General features: G+C 41.4%; 1 protein-coding gene across 2 annotated transcripts in view; it reads left to right on the top strand.

Annotated features, from left to right (window-relative positions):
* The window catches only part of OLFM3 (olfactomedin 3), a 148,946-nt gene extending 131,490 nt beyond the window's left edge, over window positions 1-17,456 (top strand). For both annotated transcript variants that reach the window (XM_075936622.2, XM_006119799.5), the window contains exons 5-6: window positions 8,165-8,271; window positions 12,629-17,456. In XM_075936622.2, coding sequence (XP_075792737.1) covers window positions 8,165-8,271; window positions 12,629-13,306 — 785 coding nt within the window. In that variant the 3' untranslated portion in view covers window positions 13,307-17,456. The remainder of the gene's footprint in view (window positions 1-8,164; window positions 8,272-12,628) is intronic.
* Window positions 17,457-17,975: the final 519 nt, after the last annotated feature.

Genomic DNA, 17,975 nt, shown 5'->3' with positions numbered 1-17,975 from the left:
CATCAAAAACAATGAATGGGACACATCCAGCCCACTTAATTAGTCTTATTAACAGAGGTCCCACAATTGACAGATACTTCTTTTACTGTTATACATATCCTAGTTTCTGTTATTTCCACTCGAATTCATCTGATGAAGTGGATTTTACTCATGAAAGCTCATGATTCTAGGTATTTCTTCTAGTCTCTAAGGTGCCACAGGACTGCTTGTTGTTTTTAAAATTATAGACTAACAAGGCTACTTCTCTGAGACTCTGTAGATCTCACCCTACAGATCTGTTATCTAAACTGATCTGAATCTCTGCAAATCTATCAAACAGGTTCTCATATGAATGTTCCAAAATTTCCTCTTCTTTGCTCAATGGAAGCATATAAGGGCCTTCCTTTCTATCTATCATCTGGTGTTTCTACTTCTGAGGAAAGTGAAAAGCTGAGGTGTACTACTGTCAAAAGATTATGTTCCAGGACAAGAGTTATTTCTACATTGCCAGACTTTTCTTCTGAGAAAAAGGAGCTCTTGGCTCTGAAAAATAATCTATGGGCAGTTTACATTTTTAGCTACCTCTACTGTTGTAAATAATTCATGTGGCAGATTGTTCCTTTGCCTCACTGATCTTTCCCATCTATATTTCTGAATTCATAACTATACCACAAATAGAGACCAACACTGGAGAAATCTGTGACGCAAACAAACCTGTACTCTTAAGGTACTACTGTCAGTCACTTACAAGTATTTCCAACTAACACCAAGATTCAGTAAAACAAAAATCAAGAGGTATAGTTGCTAAAGTCTGCTGCTCATTGCAGAGCTGTTGAAAGGACGTGCTAGGGGATAATTCTGTCATCTCCACTATTGTCGCTCTGCCGCCAGCATGTCTGCCTCCCAGGAATTAATTCACTTTCTATCTTGTTTCCAAAGGAAACAAAAAACCAACTATACAGAAAGCCTTTAAAGAGTTGGACCAAGAGCTTTTCTTTTCTAATTTATTTTCACCTCAAGGGAAGGAGAGCTCTGACATCTTTCTCATTCTGTGGGGCAGGGGTGGGGGGGAGCGGTTAACCAGCTTTTTTTTTTTTTTTAAACTTTCTTTTATCTGGTCACTTTCCAACTTAAAACAGGAGCTAGAAGTCTTACCAGCTGCTGTAATTCAAACTCCCATTTGGATTCATGGGGCCCAATCAGAGAAATCCAGTGGGATTCACACTCTGATCTACCTGGACTCCAAGAATAGCATTGCAGAAAGCACTTCTGAAAGCCATGAGAAGGTTAATGTAGCCTGAGCCGAAGCATGAACTAATCTTTTTGCAGCTCCTATCCAAAGAAGGAAATCCACTTTTAACGCAGGTTCTAGTAGAAGTTTCCACCTGAGAAGTCCTTGGCAGTTTGACTCCACAGATTCAAAAGGGAGAACTGAAACAATTAGCAGGCCCTGGTGTGATGGGTTCTGGGAAAGAACCTCTGTCCATTGCACAGGACAGCAATCTGCATCCTGCTCCTCTCCCCAATGAATGATTCCAGAAAAAAATCCAATAAGAAAAGTTCTTGGAGTTGTTGTTTTTTTCTCAGAATCTCTTCCTATTAAGAATCCATGGTTTTTGTACATCAGTCAGCTACAATATAGGACAGCCGTGTTTTATTTTCTTTGGAAAAAATGATGCTCACTGACATTTTATGGAGCTGATATTGAATATTCACTATCACCATTACCTCACAAACAACTTTAGCAACAAGAATAGTTCCCATACAGCCAAATGGACAATTATAGGAGTTTGCACTGGAGATGAGAACACCTGGATTAGAGCATTACAGTTTACAGTTAAGTAGATAAAAGGCATCAGTTTCCATTTTTTTGATCAGAACGGAAAATTGGAACGACTTGCCACTATGTAGCAAAACTCCTCTTACTTCATTTATAAATTGTTAAAAGGAGGCTGAGCTTTATGTCAAAATAATTCTCATTCTTCAGATGTCCATGTAGAATGCAGCACCACGCTGGAAATATAGGGGAAAGTTGCTACCATTTTAAAGTTAATATTTAATATTAATTTAACACTAAAATTGATCAATAACAATTAACCAATTTAATAACATTCTTTAATAACTTGTTATAAAGAATGCCATGAAATGCCTTGGGAATAAATTACTCAATAATAATTAACAACATTTTCATTAAAAACAACTAATACTTTAGCACAGACTGTGTGGTACTTTATAATGTACAAAAATACAGATTGCCTCAAGGTCCAATCTTGTGAAATCTTTACAGCTCCATTGTTGCATATGTGCAAATATATTTGTGGGATCAAATTCCACAAGACAGACATGGAGAAAATGAAGATATCCAGGCACAGCATTTCCCAGAGAAGAGGACCAGTGTCCTTTTTAAATTGTTTTAAATTCTATTCATCAGATTTCCTTTTCTTCCGATGTGCCATTGGTTGAACAGGCATTGCACATGATTTAGTGTTCGTGTCATTCATGGAAGTGAAAGGAGGCAGTGGGGCCTATATTTTCTCGGTTTCCTTCTCTGGTCTCACAATTCGTCTCTGCCCAATCAGTCAGCCCAGAGCCTCACTCTGTTCCCATGGTCAGTACTTAGCAAGCCAGCTGATTTGTGGCACTCTCAGAGGAATTCTCAACCATAAAGGTTATACACAGTGGCTCTAAGTAGTTCTAAATAGTACAAGCTTATCCATCAAGATCGTCACTCAAGTTGAGATGTGCTTTGGGGCCTCTGTTGTCGTTCTGAACAATTCCTTCTGAATTCAAATTACGCAGTGGTGCATATTGGATACTGATCTCGTGCTTGAGCAAAACTCTGACTGTCCATTGCATCCATCATCCTGATACAAAAATGGGAGTTGTAGTTTCTCTTTTCCCCTGCCCTCGATCACTCTGTGCCATCACCTCTCACCACAAAGCAATCTTGTTGAGAGGTGTGACCAGACTTTTGAAATGAGAACTGAAGATGCCTGTCTGAGTGCTGTCACTAAGGAGGGGTGCAGGCATACATGCAGTAGTGGGGGAATCCACTGTGATTTGAAAGGAGGGCAGAACTTCAGGCATATCTCACTACACTACATGTGTGAAAGTCTTAGCTGGGAGGAGGTTGTGCTACTAAAAGAGCTTGTCCTAAAGGACATAGGAGGACTGGGGCCATTAGTCATTTGAGGTAAGTGTTGGCTGCTTCTCCAGTGCCCCTCCAAATTACAGAGGGGAATACATTGGTTTACACTGTCCCTTAACCAGGACTCTCTGGCCTGGTAACATGCATGGTCCGGCATGACCATGGATATTCCTGGACCACAGGACCGAGGAACGGGGAGGTCTGGAAGTGGGGCAGGAGCATGGTAGGGGGAACCAGCAACTTAGTCCAGTGTGGGGAGTGAGGGGGCGCAGAATGGTGGGGAGTTCTAGCCCCAGCGGCCAGGGAGCTCTGGCCATGGACAAGGAGCTGCAATCCCAGCGGTGGTCATGAAGCTTCTGGGCCCATGGAGCTCCACTCACAGAGCCAAGAGGCTACAGAGCTCTGAAGCAGCTACAGAACTCATTCTATGCCAGTTAGGCCCTGGCAGCAGTGGGGCCAGCTTCATCTAGAAAGCCCCAGTGCTGGGGCAGCAGTGGGGCCAGGCTGTCCTAGTCTGGTGGCAGTGGGGGAGCACAGGCCATGAAGAGAGGGATCTCCCTTGGTTCAGCAAATCTCCTTGTTTAGGACCGGTTAGGTCCAAAGGTTGCTGGACAATGGAGGCCCAACCTGTAGTCTGAGAGCAGTTACGTTAGGAAGCCAACAGACCCGGATTATGCCAGATATAACTGACCTGGATCCAAAGTTACCTTTAGAGTGGAGATGGGATGGGATGAGGATAAGATGTGTTAGCCTTAATTAGTTCTAAATAACTCAAACAGATTCATCAAGTTCCCCACAGAGAGAGAGAGAGAGAGAGAGAGAGAGAGAGAGAGAGAGAGAGAGAGAGAAGCTTCGGGACTTTTGTAATGAACAAAAAGGAAAGGGAAAGCCAGGAACTGCAACAAAGACAGAGAAGAATGTGGAGGCAACATTCTCTTTTCTGAGGGTCTGTCCCTATATAAAACTAGAATTTTGTCTCTTTTTAAATATAATTTGCTAGTTAGTTAGCAAATTTCCCCTGCAGCAGTCTCCTCCTCTCACTACACCATCTTATGTGAGCCAAAATATTTGAGAGCCCAAATATACACTTGATCTATGGCCTGCTGACCAGTCAGCACTTGTAGTATAATGTACATTCATCGCTTTTCTTCTTCTTTAATTAGCCCACCATAGGTTTTGAAAGATAATTATCCAACAGTCATTTTGGAAATTCTAGAGCTAAATTTTAGGACTAATTTTTCACACATCTATATCTTCCTGAACTAAATATTCCTTTAAAAAATCCTTTGTTTTAGAATTCCAATTCTTTCAAAAATGGAAAGTGTCTTGTAATTCTAATTTTAACACAGTTCTTGAGTAATACTAATTATGTACTCTGGAAATTCTTACATTATTCACTTTGTATTTTCCATTAGTTAAAAAACAGCAAATGTAAATTAGTTGCGGTGATTAATTTCATTCTAATATCTTTCAGCACAGTGTATGTTTTCCATTAATTTGATTCTCAATTCATAATTGTTTTAGTACTTTCCAAATGGTTTATGATTTCACCACATACATATCCTTCACAACACTATTGTGCTGACATGCCATCTTAAATAAGGCTAAAACTTGGCATGACTAGACTATATTACTCAACTCCCCACAATGGAATTTTACAAATCATACTGGATTTGTAGCATTCAGGCAATGAATGACACTGGTAGCAGTTCTGTAAAAAATCTCTGATGAGACAATAAATACTATAAACTGAGCCAGGGGGACAGAATTTTTAAAAGTGGTGTCTTCTACATACTTAATAGCAGTATGTCTTCAAAAGATCCTGCAACTTCAGTCTGAGATACACAAATGTTTCCTTGTGTAAATCAACATTAACTAACTAATGAATTAGCTCCCTTCTAATGAAACTGCAAAAATACAACCTGTGCTATTCATGATATTGCCAGTGCATACTTAGATTATGTTAATTTCTGTTATATCCATTTCCCTAGCCCAGGACTGAATTCCTTTTGGTGATAATCAGTGTTCCCTCTAAATTGGGCGGCAGCACAGCTTCACAGGTGATTAATCAGCCCCGCCCAGTCAGAGGCTCAGGGCTCCATGCAGGGAGCTGACTGACTGGCAAGTGACCTGTGAAGCTATGCTGCCCCGCAGTTCAGAGTGAATACTAGTGATCAATCAGAAGCTCCCTGAGCAAAAGCCCCATTATAAATTACTGAAATAGATACATACAATGCAGTGCATTCTTTCTCTTACATAAATAACAGAATGAAATCATGTGATTTGCTCCTTTGAATGATATACCTTAGCTTTTAAAAGGATTCTATTTGTTGCTCACCTTATCCAGCTAGAAACTGTATTGTGTGCAATAGCAGTAATATCAGAATGAATTATATATTTGTATCTAAAATACTTTATAAAAATCATGAAATATTTCAATATTTATGTTAATCTGGATATTATTTTTCCAAACTTGCAAGGTTACTTATTCATTTATACCTTTCTATCTTATTAAGTCTTTTGGCATGTTATTAATGTCACTTAAAATACAGATTTTTTTGGATTATTAGGAAGGTCAGCATTCAAGATTGTATTGACTCTCATTATTTCCTCCCAGACAACCTAACAAGGGTCAATATAGTGGATTAGATGTCCACTGAGGAAGCAAAAGTTCCAGAATAATTCTTGTATTTGCTTTCTTCATTATGGTGTTTTTTTTCTGATTCCTTTGCACATAAATCTATGGTGGTTTTACACACTCGAGTCCACATCTGTAACTGTTATCTGTCATATATTAGATTTAATGATATGGTAACTTGGGGCATAGCTACTCTACAGCGTTATTTCGAAATAACAAGGCGAGCGTCCACACAGCAAGCCAGTTATTTCAAAATAATTCTGAAATAACTGGCTTCTTCTTTCAAACTAATAAACCCTCATTTCATGTGGATGCTCCACTGCTGCTATTTCGTAATAGCTCCTCGCCAGGGTCAGTCAGGGTGCTTCTACACTGCAGGCCTTACCTCGAAATAAGCTACGCAAATTGAGCTACTTCAATTACGTATCTTATTTCAAAATAGCTTATTTCGAAATAGGAAGCAACTACACAGCACTTATTTTGAAATAGTAGGGAATAGAGCACTCTTCCTCCGACTTCCCTTATTCCTCATACAATGAGGATTACAGGAGTCAGAGTAAGAAGTCCTCCAGCTTGACAGTATTTTAACATTATTTCGAAATAACTGCCTGCTGCGTAGATGCAGACTAAGTTATTTCGGAATAGCACTAGTTATTTCAAAACAGTGTTGCAGTGTAGACATACCCAGAGGCTACGTCTAGATTGCATCCCTTTTTCGTAAAAGGGATGCAAATTAGACGTATTGCAATTGCTAATGAAGCGGAGATTTAAATCTCCCCTGCTTCATTAACATAAAATGGCTGCCGCTTTTTTTCGGCACGGAGCTTTGCCGGAAAAAAGCGCCAGTCTAGACGCAAACCTTTTGGAAAATAAAGCCTTTTCCGAAAGATCCCTTATCCCTCTTAAAATAAGGGATCTTTCGGAAAAGGCTTTATTTTCCGAAAGATCCGCGTCTAGACTGGCGCTTTTTTCGGGCAAAGCTCCGTGCCAAAAAAAAGCAGCAGCCATTTTTATGCTAATGAAGCGGGGGAGATTTAAATCCCCACTTCATTAGCAATTGCGATACGTCTAATTTGCATCCCTTTTACAAAAAAGGGATGCAGTCTAGACGTAGCCTCAGTGTAATTATTCCCCAGTTCTTCCTGGAGCTCCAAATCGAGGTAGCATGCCCACATTAGGGGAGCCTTCCTTGGACTAATTTTGAGGCTTTCCTGTGGTGTGGATCTGCTATTTTGAAATAGTTATTTCAGGAGTTACTATTCCAAAATACTTCAGGGGGTCGCTGAGTTAGTCTGTTACAGGAAAAAAAACCAACAAATGGTCTGGTAGCACTTTATAGACTAACAAAACATGTAGATGGTATCATGAGTTTTCGAAAGCTCATGATACCATCTATATGTTTTGTTAGTCTATAAAGTGCTACCAGACCATTTGTTGGTTTTATTCCAAAATAGTTTATTTTGAAAAAAGCACATAGTGTAGACATAACCTTGGATTATTATTCCAGATGTGCCTGTGGAGTTAAATTGATTGTATGGAGAGAAATTAGAAAATAATGAGCTGTGAACTAAGTCTCATAAACTAATAGCAGAGATGAGTCAAGTCTTTCTATAGATGCAAGTAGATTGGATTTTAGATCTGCCATTTTCAGTTTTCTAAAAATGAAATCCATTCCCCTTGCCTGAATCTTGAGTTGTACAAGGTACTGGGGAGACTGAAAACAATAGGATTTATTCGTATTAGTAGACACTGATGCCAGTAATGTTTGCAGAGTAGAGCTGTTAGTGCTGATTCACCCAATGACAGAGGAGCTCAAACATAGCTTCTTCTGTAATCTTCACTGAGGTGTAAATTGGATATAATTTTGAAGAAAGTCAATTCAAAACCTTTAAGCATATGAATATTTGGATTATGCATACTGAGAATCTGCAATAGAAATGTCTAATTTCCCTTTTCTCCTTCTGACGTGTTAAGCTGTTAAGGAAGAGCTAGATCTCTCAAATCTATTTGGAGGTAACATTAGTTTCAGCCTTTTCTTATTACATGAATATGGGGGAGATATTTTAGTATATTTTATCTTATTTTGTTTGAACCCAGAAGATATAAAAGTGTTTCAGAAGAATCTTTATTGACTTTTCTATATATATAAAAAAGCCTGTCTCCTTTTTCAATCGAGAAAATTTAAACTACCGGTGTTCATACATCAAAGAAGAGGAGTCACTTTCAAACGCCGCATTCCCCCCGCCCTCCCACCCCCATATTCATCCTGAAACCATTCTGTAGTTTATAGCAATTAGTCTTTATCTCTAGACAACTCTTTGACATCAGTCAGAATATGGTCAGGTTATATTGGAACTATTTGCAGCTTTCATAGAGTACATTTGCTTTTCTGATTTCAGCATGTGGCAAATTGATGAAAATTACAGGCCCAATTACAGTCAAGACCTCTGGAACCCGATTTGGAGCCTGGATGACAGATCCTTTAGCATCAGAAAAGAATAACCGGGTATGTTGAGGCACTGAATAGCTTTCAGTTTTATCTGCATGTTTTAATCTTTACAATGAGTTCTTTTCCTACATGAGATTTTACCAGCTAGTGTTTATTTTTTGTATTCCCTGCATATTTGTATTCTATATTTTGAAATACTTCAGAAAAAATGTAAAACTGTCCTCCTAAACATAATCCAGCTATATTACAAATTTTAATTAGTCTTAAACTGCTTGTTTCAGAAGGGATGTATACTTGTCTGTATTCTGCCTACAATTACACATTATTTTCTTTCTTTTAATTATATTTTCTTCAATGGCCAGCTTCTAAGGGCCCAATCCCATAGACAGTTCTTTCCGAGTAACTTTGTTACAGTCCTGCCTGGACTACCCACATGAACAAAGGCAGGGAAAACGGGGCGCTCACCCCAGGCACATCATAATCAGGGGTGCAAAGATGCAACAAGTAAAAATAATAATGTTCAACTGTAAAGAGCACCATGTGTGCTAACCTAAGGAGAGGTGATGCATAATTAATATTTTATCTTGGGCACAAAAATACTTAGTTACAGCACTGAGTCCAGGAGAGCCAACAACCTTGCTGGGACCCTGGGCAAAGTAAGGGTCTCCACACTCCTGGAAAGGGCACTGCCTTGGGCAGAAGGGGTGGGACCAGAGCAGTCAACCCTCAGCACCTCCCAGACCATGGCACACTTCCCCTGTCCAGCTCTCAAAGCCACCCAGAGTGTGCCACACAGTGCTTTGAAAGTACCAGGGCTCCAGGTGCTTTTGAGTTGCTGGGCTCCAGGGCAATTGCCCCTCTTACCCTGCAACCGTGGGCCTGAGGTAGTCTCTCTGATGTCAATGTACACTAACACACATCCACGTAGAGTTAGGCCTTCAATGTGGTTCATCCAGGTCTTTATCTGATGAGGCCAATGCTGATACATCAGCACGGGTAAGTATGCTTGATTTCAGCCTGACCTACCTTGATGAAAAACAAAACAAAGAAGTCATTTCCAAGTTTCCTGTTATTGTTTCTCCCTATTCACTGAGCAATGGACCTACCCCATCCAGGGTCTTCCTCTTGCTCCTAATATACTTGTAGAACATCTTGTTTCCCTTTATGCCCCGGCTAGATTTAGCTTGTTTTGTGCCTTTGCCTTTCTAATCTTGCCCCTGCCAGTGTTGTTTGCCCATATTCATCCTTTGTAATTTGACCAACTTTCCACCTTTTATTCAACTCCTTTTTGATTTTTAGATCATATAAGATCTCCTGGTTGATCCAAGGTGATCTCCTGCCATACTTTCTATCTTTCCTACATAGTGGAATAGTTTGCTTTTGGGCCTTTAAAATGTCCCTTTACAAAACTGCCAACTCTCTTCACTTGTTTTTCCTCTTAGTCTTGCTTCCCACGAGACCTTACCTACTAGCTCTCTGAGGGTATGTCTACACTACAGCACTAATTCTAACTAACTTAATTTGAATTAGTTAATTCAAACTAAGCTAATTTGAATTAGTGCACCTAGACCTAAAAACTAGTTCGAATTAGCATTTTGCTAATTTGAACTAGCATGTCCACATTGAGTGGACCCTGAACCGAGGTTAAGGGTGGCTGGAAACAGTCCCGGCAGGGCATCAGATTAGGACTTGGAGCGTGGAGCTGCTATCTCAGACTAGCCAAAGGCTGTGCTTAAAGGGTCCCGACCTCCACCCCGGACAGACAGTTCTCAGGGGTTCCCCGCCTGCAAAGCAGTCCTGGCTTGGAGTGCCCTGAGTGCCCACGCTCGGCACATCACAGCACTCGGCCATCAGCCCGGCTGCACTTGCCGCAGGCTGCCATCCAGGCTGGGGAGTCAATCAGGGGGCTGCAGGAGAGCTTCCACCCCGAGGAGCCTGCAGAGCCACCCCAGTCTTCCCCGTCGGGGGCTTGTACCCCATTCCTCCCTCACCTCCTTCCACTTACCCCTCCCTAGCCCCCCTTCCTGATGTACAAAATAAAGGACACGTGTGTTCAAAAATAGAAACTCTCTTTATTGAACAAAATTGGGGGAGACATGGAAAAGGAGGTGGGAGAGGGGAAGAGAGAGGGTGGGAGAGGGGAGGGCAACTAAAATGATCAGGGGTTTGGAACAGGTCCCATACGAAGAGAGGCTAAAGAGACTGGGGGTATGTCTACACTACCCTCCTAGTTCGAACTAGGAGGGTAATGTATGCATACCGCACTTGCTAATGAAGCCCGGGATTTGAATTTCCCGGGCTTCATTAGCATAAGCGGGGAGCCGCCATTTTTAAATCCCCGCTGCTTCGAACCCCGTGTAGCGCGGCTACACGGGGCCCGAACTAGGTAGTTCGGACTAGGGTCCTATTCGGAACTACCGTTACTCCTCGTGAAACGGGAGCCACGCTACACGGGGTTCGAAGCAGCGGGGATTTAAAAATGGCGGCTCCCCGCTTATGCTAATGAAGCCCGGGAAATTCAAATCCCGGGCTTCATTAGCAAGTGCGGTATGCATACATTACCCCGCTAGTTCGAACTAGCGGGGTAGTGTAGACATACCCTGGGACTTTTCAGCTTAGAAAAGAGGAGACTGAGGGGGGATATGATAGAGGTCTATAAAAGCATGAGTGGTGTGGACAGGGTGCATAAAGAAAAGTTCTTCATTAGCTTCTATAATAGAAGGACTAGAGGACACCAAATGAAAAGAATGGGTAGCAGGCTTCAAACTAATAACAGAAAGTTGTTCTTCACAAAGCAAAGAGTCAGCCTGTGGAACTCCTTGCTGCAGGAGGCTGTGAAGGCTACAACTAGAACAGAGTTTAAAGAGAAGTGAGATAAAGTCATGGAAGTTGGGTCCATGGAGTGGTATTAGCCAGGGGGTAGAAATGGTGTCCCTGGCCTCTGTTTGTGGAAGGCTGGAGATGGATGGCACGAGACAAATGGCTTGGTCATTGTTTCGGTCCATCCCCTCCTGGGTCCCTAGTGTTGGCCGCTGTCGGCAGACAGGCTACTGGGCTAGATGGACCTCAGGGCTCAGGGTCGGGGGTCTCACTGGACCACCCTGATTTTCATGCAAACCTGCTCCTGGGTGGCCACTAGCTATCCTGCCCTAGATGGCCACTTTCCAGTGCCTAGTGCAGACGTCGTGGATGAGGTCCACAATGTCTGCACTAGACCAGACGGGTGCCCGCCTCTTGCGGACCCAGGCAGGCTCCCGGGAGCCACCAGCCTGGTCCCGGGAAAAGGCGGAGGGCTGGGTGGCAGCAGGTGGCTGGTTCATGCCATGCCAGGTGCAGGGTATGCTGGCTCGGTGCTGGCAGGCTTGCACCTGGCACGGACACCGTAGCCAGCCTGTGCCCCTTTAAGGGCTCCAGGGCCGACAGGGGGGCAGACGAGTTTCCCTGGTGGTGCCCAGAGTGGCCATCAGGGAAAGCTGGGGAGGGCTAGCCTCCCACTAGTTCGAATTAAGTGGCCACTCAGCCCTTAATTTGAACTGCTTAATTCGAACTAGGCGTTAGTCCTCATAGAATGAGGTTTACCTAGTTCGAATTAAGCACTCCGCTTGTTCGAATTAAGTTCGAACTAGCGGTTCGCATGTGTAGCGCCTATCAAAGTTACTTCGAACTAACATCTGTTAGTTCAAATTAACTTTGTAGTGTAGACATACCCTGAGTTTACTAAAGATAGTCTTTCTTTCTTCCTTGCTCCCTCCCTCCCTCCATACCTTAGCAGGTGCAAAAAGGGGAAAAGATGGGGAGTGAATGAAACAAAGGAATAAAGTGTGGAAGATAAAAATGGGAGAGAAAGTTGATGGGGAGCTACAAAGTGGAAAATTGGAAAGTTGCCACGAAAACTCCTCCACACATTTTCATGGAACATTCTCTTTCCTGAAAATAGGCCATTTCAGCTGAGAAATTCCAACCAGTTCTAACTCTGGGTATGACTCAAAGGTTGAAGTCACACTCAGTTTTCCTTCCACCTTTGGGAGTGTCACAATCTGGGTACAGAATGAACAACACAAATGACTCATGAAGCAGAAGCCCAACCTTTTAGAACACCTGGAAAGCAAACTTCTCTGATGCTGGCAGACATTGTGAAGGCAGCTTCAGAGAGGTTATTGAGTAGGTTTGAATCCAAAATGCTACAGTTACAAATGGCTTTGCAACAGATTAAATGTACAGACATATCCTGCACTTCTATAGGTTTTACAAGCAAGCCTAGTGACTTACAAATGGCCCTCCAGAAGACTTTACAAGCAGGTCTAGTAACTTATAATGGACTTCCAGAACATTTTTAAATATACTCGGAATAAAGCATGATACCCATAGAATTTTATTTCAGTAGCTCACAGACTATTCTTTGTTTTTCTTTTAGGTCTGGTACATGGACAGTTATACTAACAACAAAATTGTCCGTGAATACAAATCAATCACAGATTTTGTCAGTGGGGCTGAGTCAAGAACATACAATCTTCCTTTCAAATGGGCAGGAACCAATCATGTTGTGTACAATGGCTCCCTCTATTTCAACAAATATCAGAGTAACATCATCATCAAATACAGCTTTGACACAGGACGGGTGCTTGCGCAGCGTAGCCTGGAGTATGCTGGCTTTCACAACGTGTACCCCTATACTTGGGGTGGCTTCTCAGATATTGATCTGATGGCAGATGAAATTGGGCTGTGGGCCATATATGCTACCAACCAGAATGCAGGCAACATTGTTATCAGCCAGCTAAACCAGGACACGTTAGAAGTGATGAAGAGCTGGAGCACAGGCTACCCAAAGCGAAGTGCTGGGGAATCCTTCATGATCTGTGGAACTTTGTATGTTACCAACTCACATTTAACAGGAGCCAAGGTCTACTATTCTTATTCCACAAAAACCTCCACTTATGAGTATACAGACATTCCGTTCCATAATCAGTACTTTCATATATCCATGCTCGACTACAATGCAAGAGATAGAGCTCTCTATGCCTGGAACAATGGACATCAGGTCCTGTTCAATGTCACTCTTTTCCACATCATTAAGACTGAAGATGACACATAAATTTGTTCCCCCCACACACATACATACACGCACACTTCAAAAGTGTCATTTGTGATAAACTCTAAAACATCCTTCTGGATTTCTTTTAAGTTCTTTTTCATTACAAAACAAAAGCATTTTCTACTGTGCAATGTGTTCCAAATATGGCTGAACCCATCAAAAATGACCCATTGGAAATACAAGTATCTTAACTCTTGAAAACACAAGGCCTGCGATGACCTTGTCATGAAAAGCACTAAAGAGAATTTAAATGGCTAAAGACAGTTTTAAAAAGATTCTGATCTGCCTTATATTAGAGTCAGAGACAAATGGTGGCTTAAATGCATGAATGTCTTTTTTTACCTTATATCTTTTTTTAACCTGTCTATTGCTCAACATCAGGAAATATTTTGGTAGCAATCTGAAGCATAATGCACATTATTTATTAATAATTATTATTATTCCAAGTGAAAGATCTTAGGGATTTGATTTACTTTGAAAAAATGTATATGATTCATGTTGCCATCACACAATTTCTGATGCGGTGCTGTACAGTATGGTTTGAACTCTCTTGCAGTTTATGGAAGATATGTATTTCTACCATTGTAACCACCATCGTGCAATTGTATCTCTTCACTTCCGTGAAAGTAAACTAAGTACTATTTTTTATAAAATATATTGAAGTTTAATCACAGTTCTAAACATGGGTCAATTGAAAATGTTATCAAACATGTGACAGCAGGTCCCCAACCTTTAGCTGGTGGATGCCCCCCCCCCCCACACACACACACACATGGGGCATGGTAGCAAATCAGCACTATTCGCCTATCTCCACTTCTGCCAATCTCTGTTGATGCCATCAATTGGTTTGCACATTTTCTCTGTCCTGCCATTTTCTACCTTTTCTTCATCCCTAAATCATTTTCTTTTTTATGCATTTTTTCACTCTCTAATTTTGGGTATTATTTTGCTCTGCTGCTTTGTAGCTCTCCCTACGTTTAGCAAAAAGCTGCATGCTGCTTTCCGTGATCTGTCTATGGGGTCCTCCTTTGGGAGCAGGTTTTCAAGGCTTACATGAATACTGCAGGATTAGAGGAGAGAGATTTAGGACTGCATGCTGGCTACTTTCTCAACCGGCACTCCTACAGCTGCCCCTGTGATTGGCTGTTATAAAGGCCAATGTAGAAGCAGGGATGGAAGGTGGATAGCTTTCCTGGACTTACCAAATTCATTACTTACAACTACAGGAACCCATTTCCACTAAGGGAAGGCTTATCTGGGCATACAGTAGCTAAAAAAAGGAACAGAGAGTGGTCAGGCATGACATCTGATATCCATCACGATAGTTTCCTGAGAATGCCAACTCCAACACTAAGCATTGACACACCTGTTTCATATGTTATTTGATGCTCTCCTGGTTTATTGATTTAAATGGGAAATGAATTGCATGGCTAAACAAATTGCAACAGATACTTTGCAAAAAGTTCTAGATATTGACTGAAATATTATTGTTGCCTCTGGTAAAAATCAATTCTCCAGAAACAAGTTTTCAGTGAAATCTGTGATTTTTACTCATATTACCAGCTTCAAAACTATGAGGGACAGGAAGGGTCTGTTTTGAGGGGATTTATTTACTTAATTTGCAATTGATGTGGTATAAAAGAAGATGGTATATAACATCAAGAATGATACAGGATTTTATTATGTTGCCATGATGTATAACGCAGTTAATGAAAGCCACAAGTCTGCAGCACAGAATACAAAGGCTCTATTTCCCCAAGCTGTTGAGGTTTAGCATAAACACTTTTTCAAAACCTTTTACTGAGAAAATGGAAAATCTTTTTATGAACAATTTGTTCTTTTGTCAAGAAATTAAAAATGTGCTTTTTTACCAGCTCTATTTTGAAGCTATTTCACTTGTTAATTCTACCTCCATCATACCAAATGAGATCAGTTTATCTACTTCCAAATGTTAACTTCTTGAAGTATATTTGCTCTCAAAGTCTATCTGTTGTGCAATATATAGGCACACAAGGAAAGGAATAATAAACTTCTCATGCATGTTAAGAGTTAAAAAAAAATGTTTCCCAGTTGATGAAAAGGAAAGATTGCTGCCCAGCACCGTTTTCCCCCTCTCCTCTTGCAGGAAAAACAATGGTAACACTTCATATCAGTTACACTGAATGTTAGGACACTGGATCCATGTAAATACAAAATGCATAGCCACTGCCCTAACCCACCTCCATCAGGGCACATCCATACTTACGGGAAGATCAGCACTCCAAAGAGCGATCTTCTGGCCTTTGATTTAGTGGGTCTATGTGGGCCCATAAATCAAATGCTGAGAGCAGCTTCCACCAGTGTATGGTACTCCTTTTGAGAGGAGTAAGGGAAGCCAATGGGACCGTGTGTTCCCATCAGTCTCCTGCGATGTGGACTCAGCCAAGGCTCAGCTTAGGGTAGCTGACTCCCAATTATGCATTTTGCATAGCTGGAGTTGCATATTGCATACCAATATGGGAAATAACCATGCAAGAAAGATGCTGCTCCTTCCTGGTTGTACTATCACTGTTTTTTATTTTTTTATTTTTTTATTTCGCTGACACACCACCATTTATCTGGATTTCTTTCCCATATTGCCACCTCAAGTAATATTTTTAAAACTTAAAAAACACTGCCATTTAATACATCAGCACTATAATTCAAATTGTTCTCCAGATTCAATAGTTCAAATGGAAATTCTCCCTAATGTGGCAGAACACCCCTCCCCCCTCCACACACACACCCCTCAGCAGAAGCCCAGCTGGGAACATGGTCAAAACAAGTTTTATTCTCATAGTAAAGGACTAGATATACTGACAGATAGAGGTAGTGAGCAAAGTAATTTTAGAACATTTTAATATCTTTGGGGCTGATCATGAGCCCTTGATTCATTAAGGTAGAACATGCACTGACCACAACACTCCTGAACAGAAAGGTGCTTAATAATTCCCCTTGATGCCATGATGCTAGAGGAGAGGGAGACTTTAGGGACACAGACAGGTATCCCAGCCAATCCATGCAGATTCTAAGGAATGAGCAGGATGTAGGCAGTGGGACCCACAGCCTTTACACAGAATGGGACAGAAAAGATCAAGGATAATTCTCCACAGGGACACTTCCTTAAATCTTTCTGTTAATCTCCTCTAGCAAATTTTTCTTTTGGTAGGACCATCGGGAGCATTGTTATTCAGAAAGACTGTTCATCCAGTCCTATCTATCACAGCCTGTTAAGCAAACCAGAGAGACTAGTTGGGAGTCTATTTGGCACTGGAAGCACTAAAAGCAGACAATGGTAATCAATTAAAAAAAAAGTTGAGTGAGTTAGGATAATAGGATGCTTCAATCACTGACTGCTTATATCTGAGAATATTCATTTCCAGACAAGCCCAGAGGCACTAAATGTCACTCAGCTCAGTAGGCTGGATCCACAGCAAAATCCAGTTCATGGCATGATGTCTATTTCAAATAGACAACCACTGCTGGAATAAATCTGTTAGCTAATAATTTGTCATGATAATTGACTGCTCAAATGGGCTAGTTCTAGTGCTCAGCAAACAGTTAATAAGAAATTTTGTATCCATTGAACTTTATGCTATTCAAAAACTCCCTGTGAACAGACTTTGATTTGTACTAGTTTGTTTGTTGATGAGCATTTTAGGCAGCCTGTGAGTTGCTGCTGAATTCTTTGCTGCAAGTATTGCTATGAGTCCTTTGGAATCGGCAAGGGGATGTTGAGAATTTGGTAATCTAAATCACAATATGCTGACAAGTGCTACCTTTGAAGTTGTGGAACAGTCCAACTCAAGGTCTCTGTGCTGAAGTTCAAAACTTTCACTGCTTTGACTCTACTCAAGAAAGCATCTTTCCCTCATGACTCTGTTCTCCCTTGACAGCTACATTACACCAAACAATGAAACTCTAAAGAAACAAAAGGGCTGTGTCTAGTCTGGCAAGTTTTTCCACAAAAGCATCTGCTTTTGCGGAAAAACTTGCCAGCTGTCTACACTGGCCGCTTGAATTTCCGCACGAACACTGACTTCCCACTGTCTGAAATCAGTGCTTCTTGCGGAAATACTAAGCTGCTCCCATTCGGGCAAAAGTCCTTTGGCGCAAAGCTTTTGCTCAAAAGGGCCAGTGTAGACAGCTCAGATTTGTTTTGCACAAAAAAGCCCCGATCGCGAAAATGGCGATCGGGGCTTTTTTGCGCAAAAGCGCATCTAGATTGGCACGGACATTTTTCCGCAAAAAGTGCTTTTGCGGAAAAGCGTCCATGCCAATCTAGATGCTCTTTTTCGCAAATGCTTTTAATGGAAAACTTTTCCATTAAAAGCATTTGCGGAAAATCATGCCAGTCTAGACGTAGCCAAGGAGAACAGAGTGTGCAGAAGACAGAACTTCCAGAGCTGCCCATTAGAAGTGACAATTCCAAAGGTGTGACAAATACTATCCTGGATCTCAGACACTGCAAATATTGATGTACATGACATTTATCAGTATGAAGAACAGAAGTTCATGCATGTCATTTGTTTCCACGCTGACAATCTGGGAATTCCCATGGTTTTTCAGTGCAATCTCAAGTAGCTGTTCACTAAGACACTCATGCTGAGTTGCAGGCTGACCATAGTTACCTTTCTTGAAAACATATCAA

Source organism: Pelodiscus sinensis, chromosome 9 (genome assembly GCF_052426305.1).
Source record: "Pelodiscus sinensis isolate ZL-2025 chromosome 9, ASM5242630v1, whole genome shotgun sequence".
NCBI lineage: Eukaryota > Metazoa > Chordata > Testudines > Trionychidae > Pelodiscus > Pelodiscus sinensis.
This window is presented reverse-complemented; position numbering and strand designations above follow the sequence as displayed.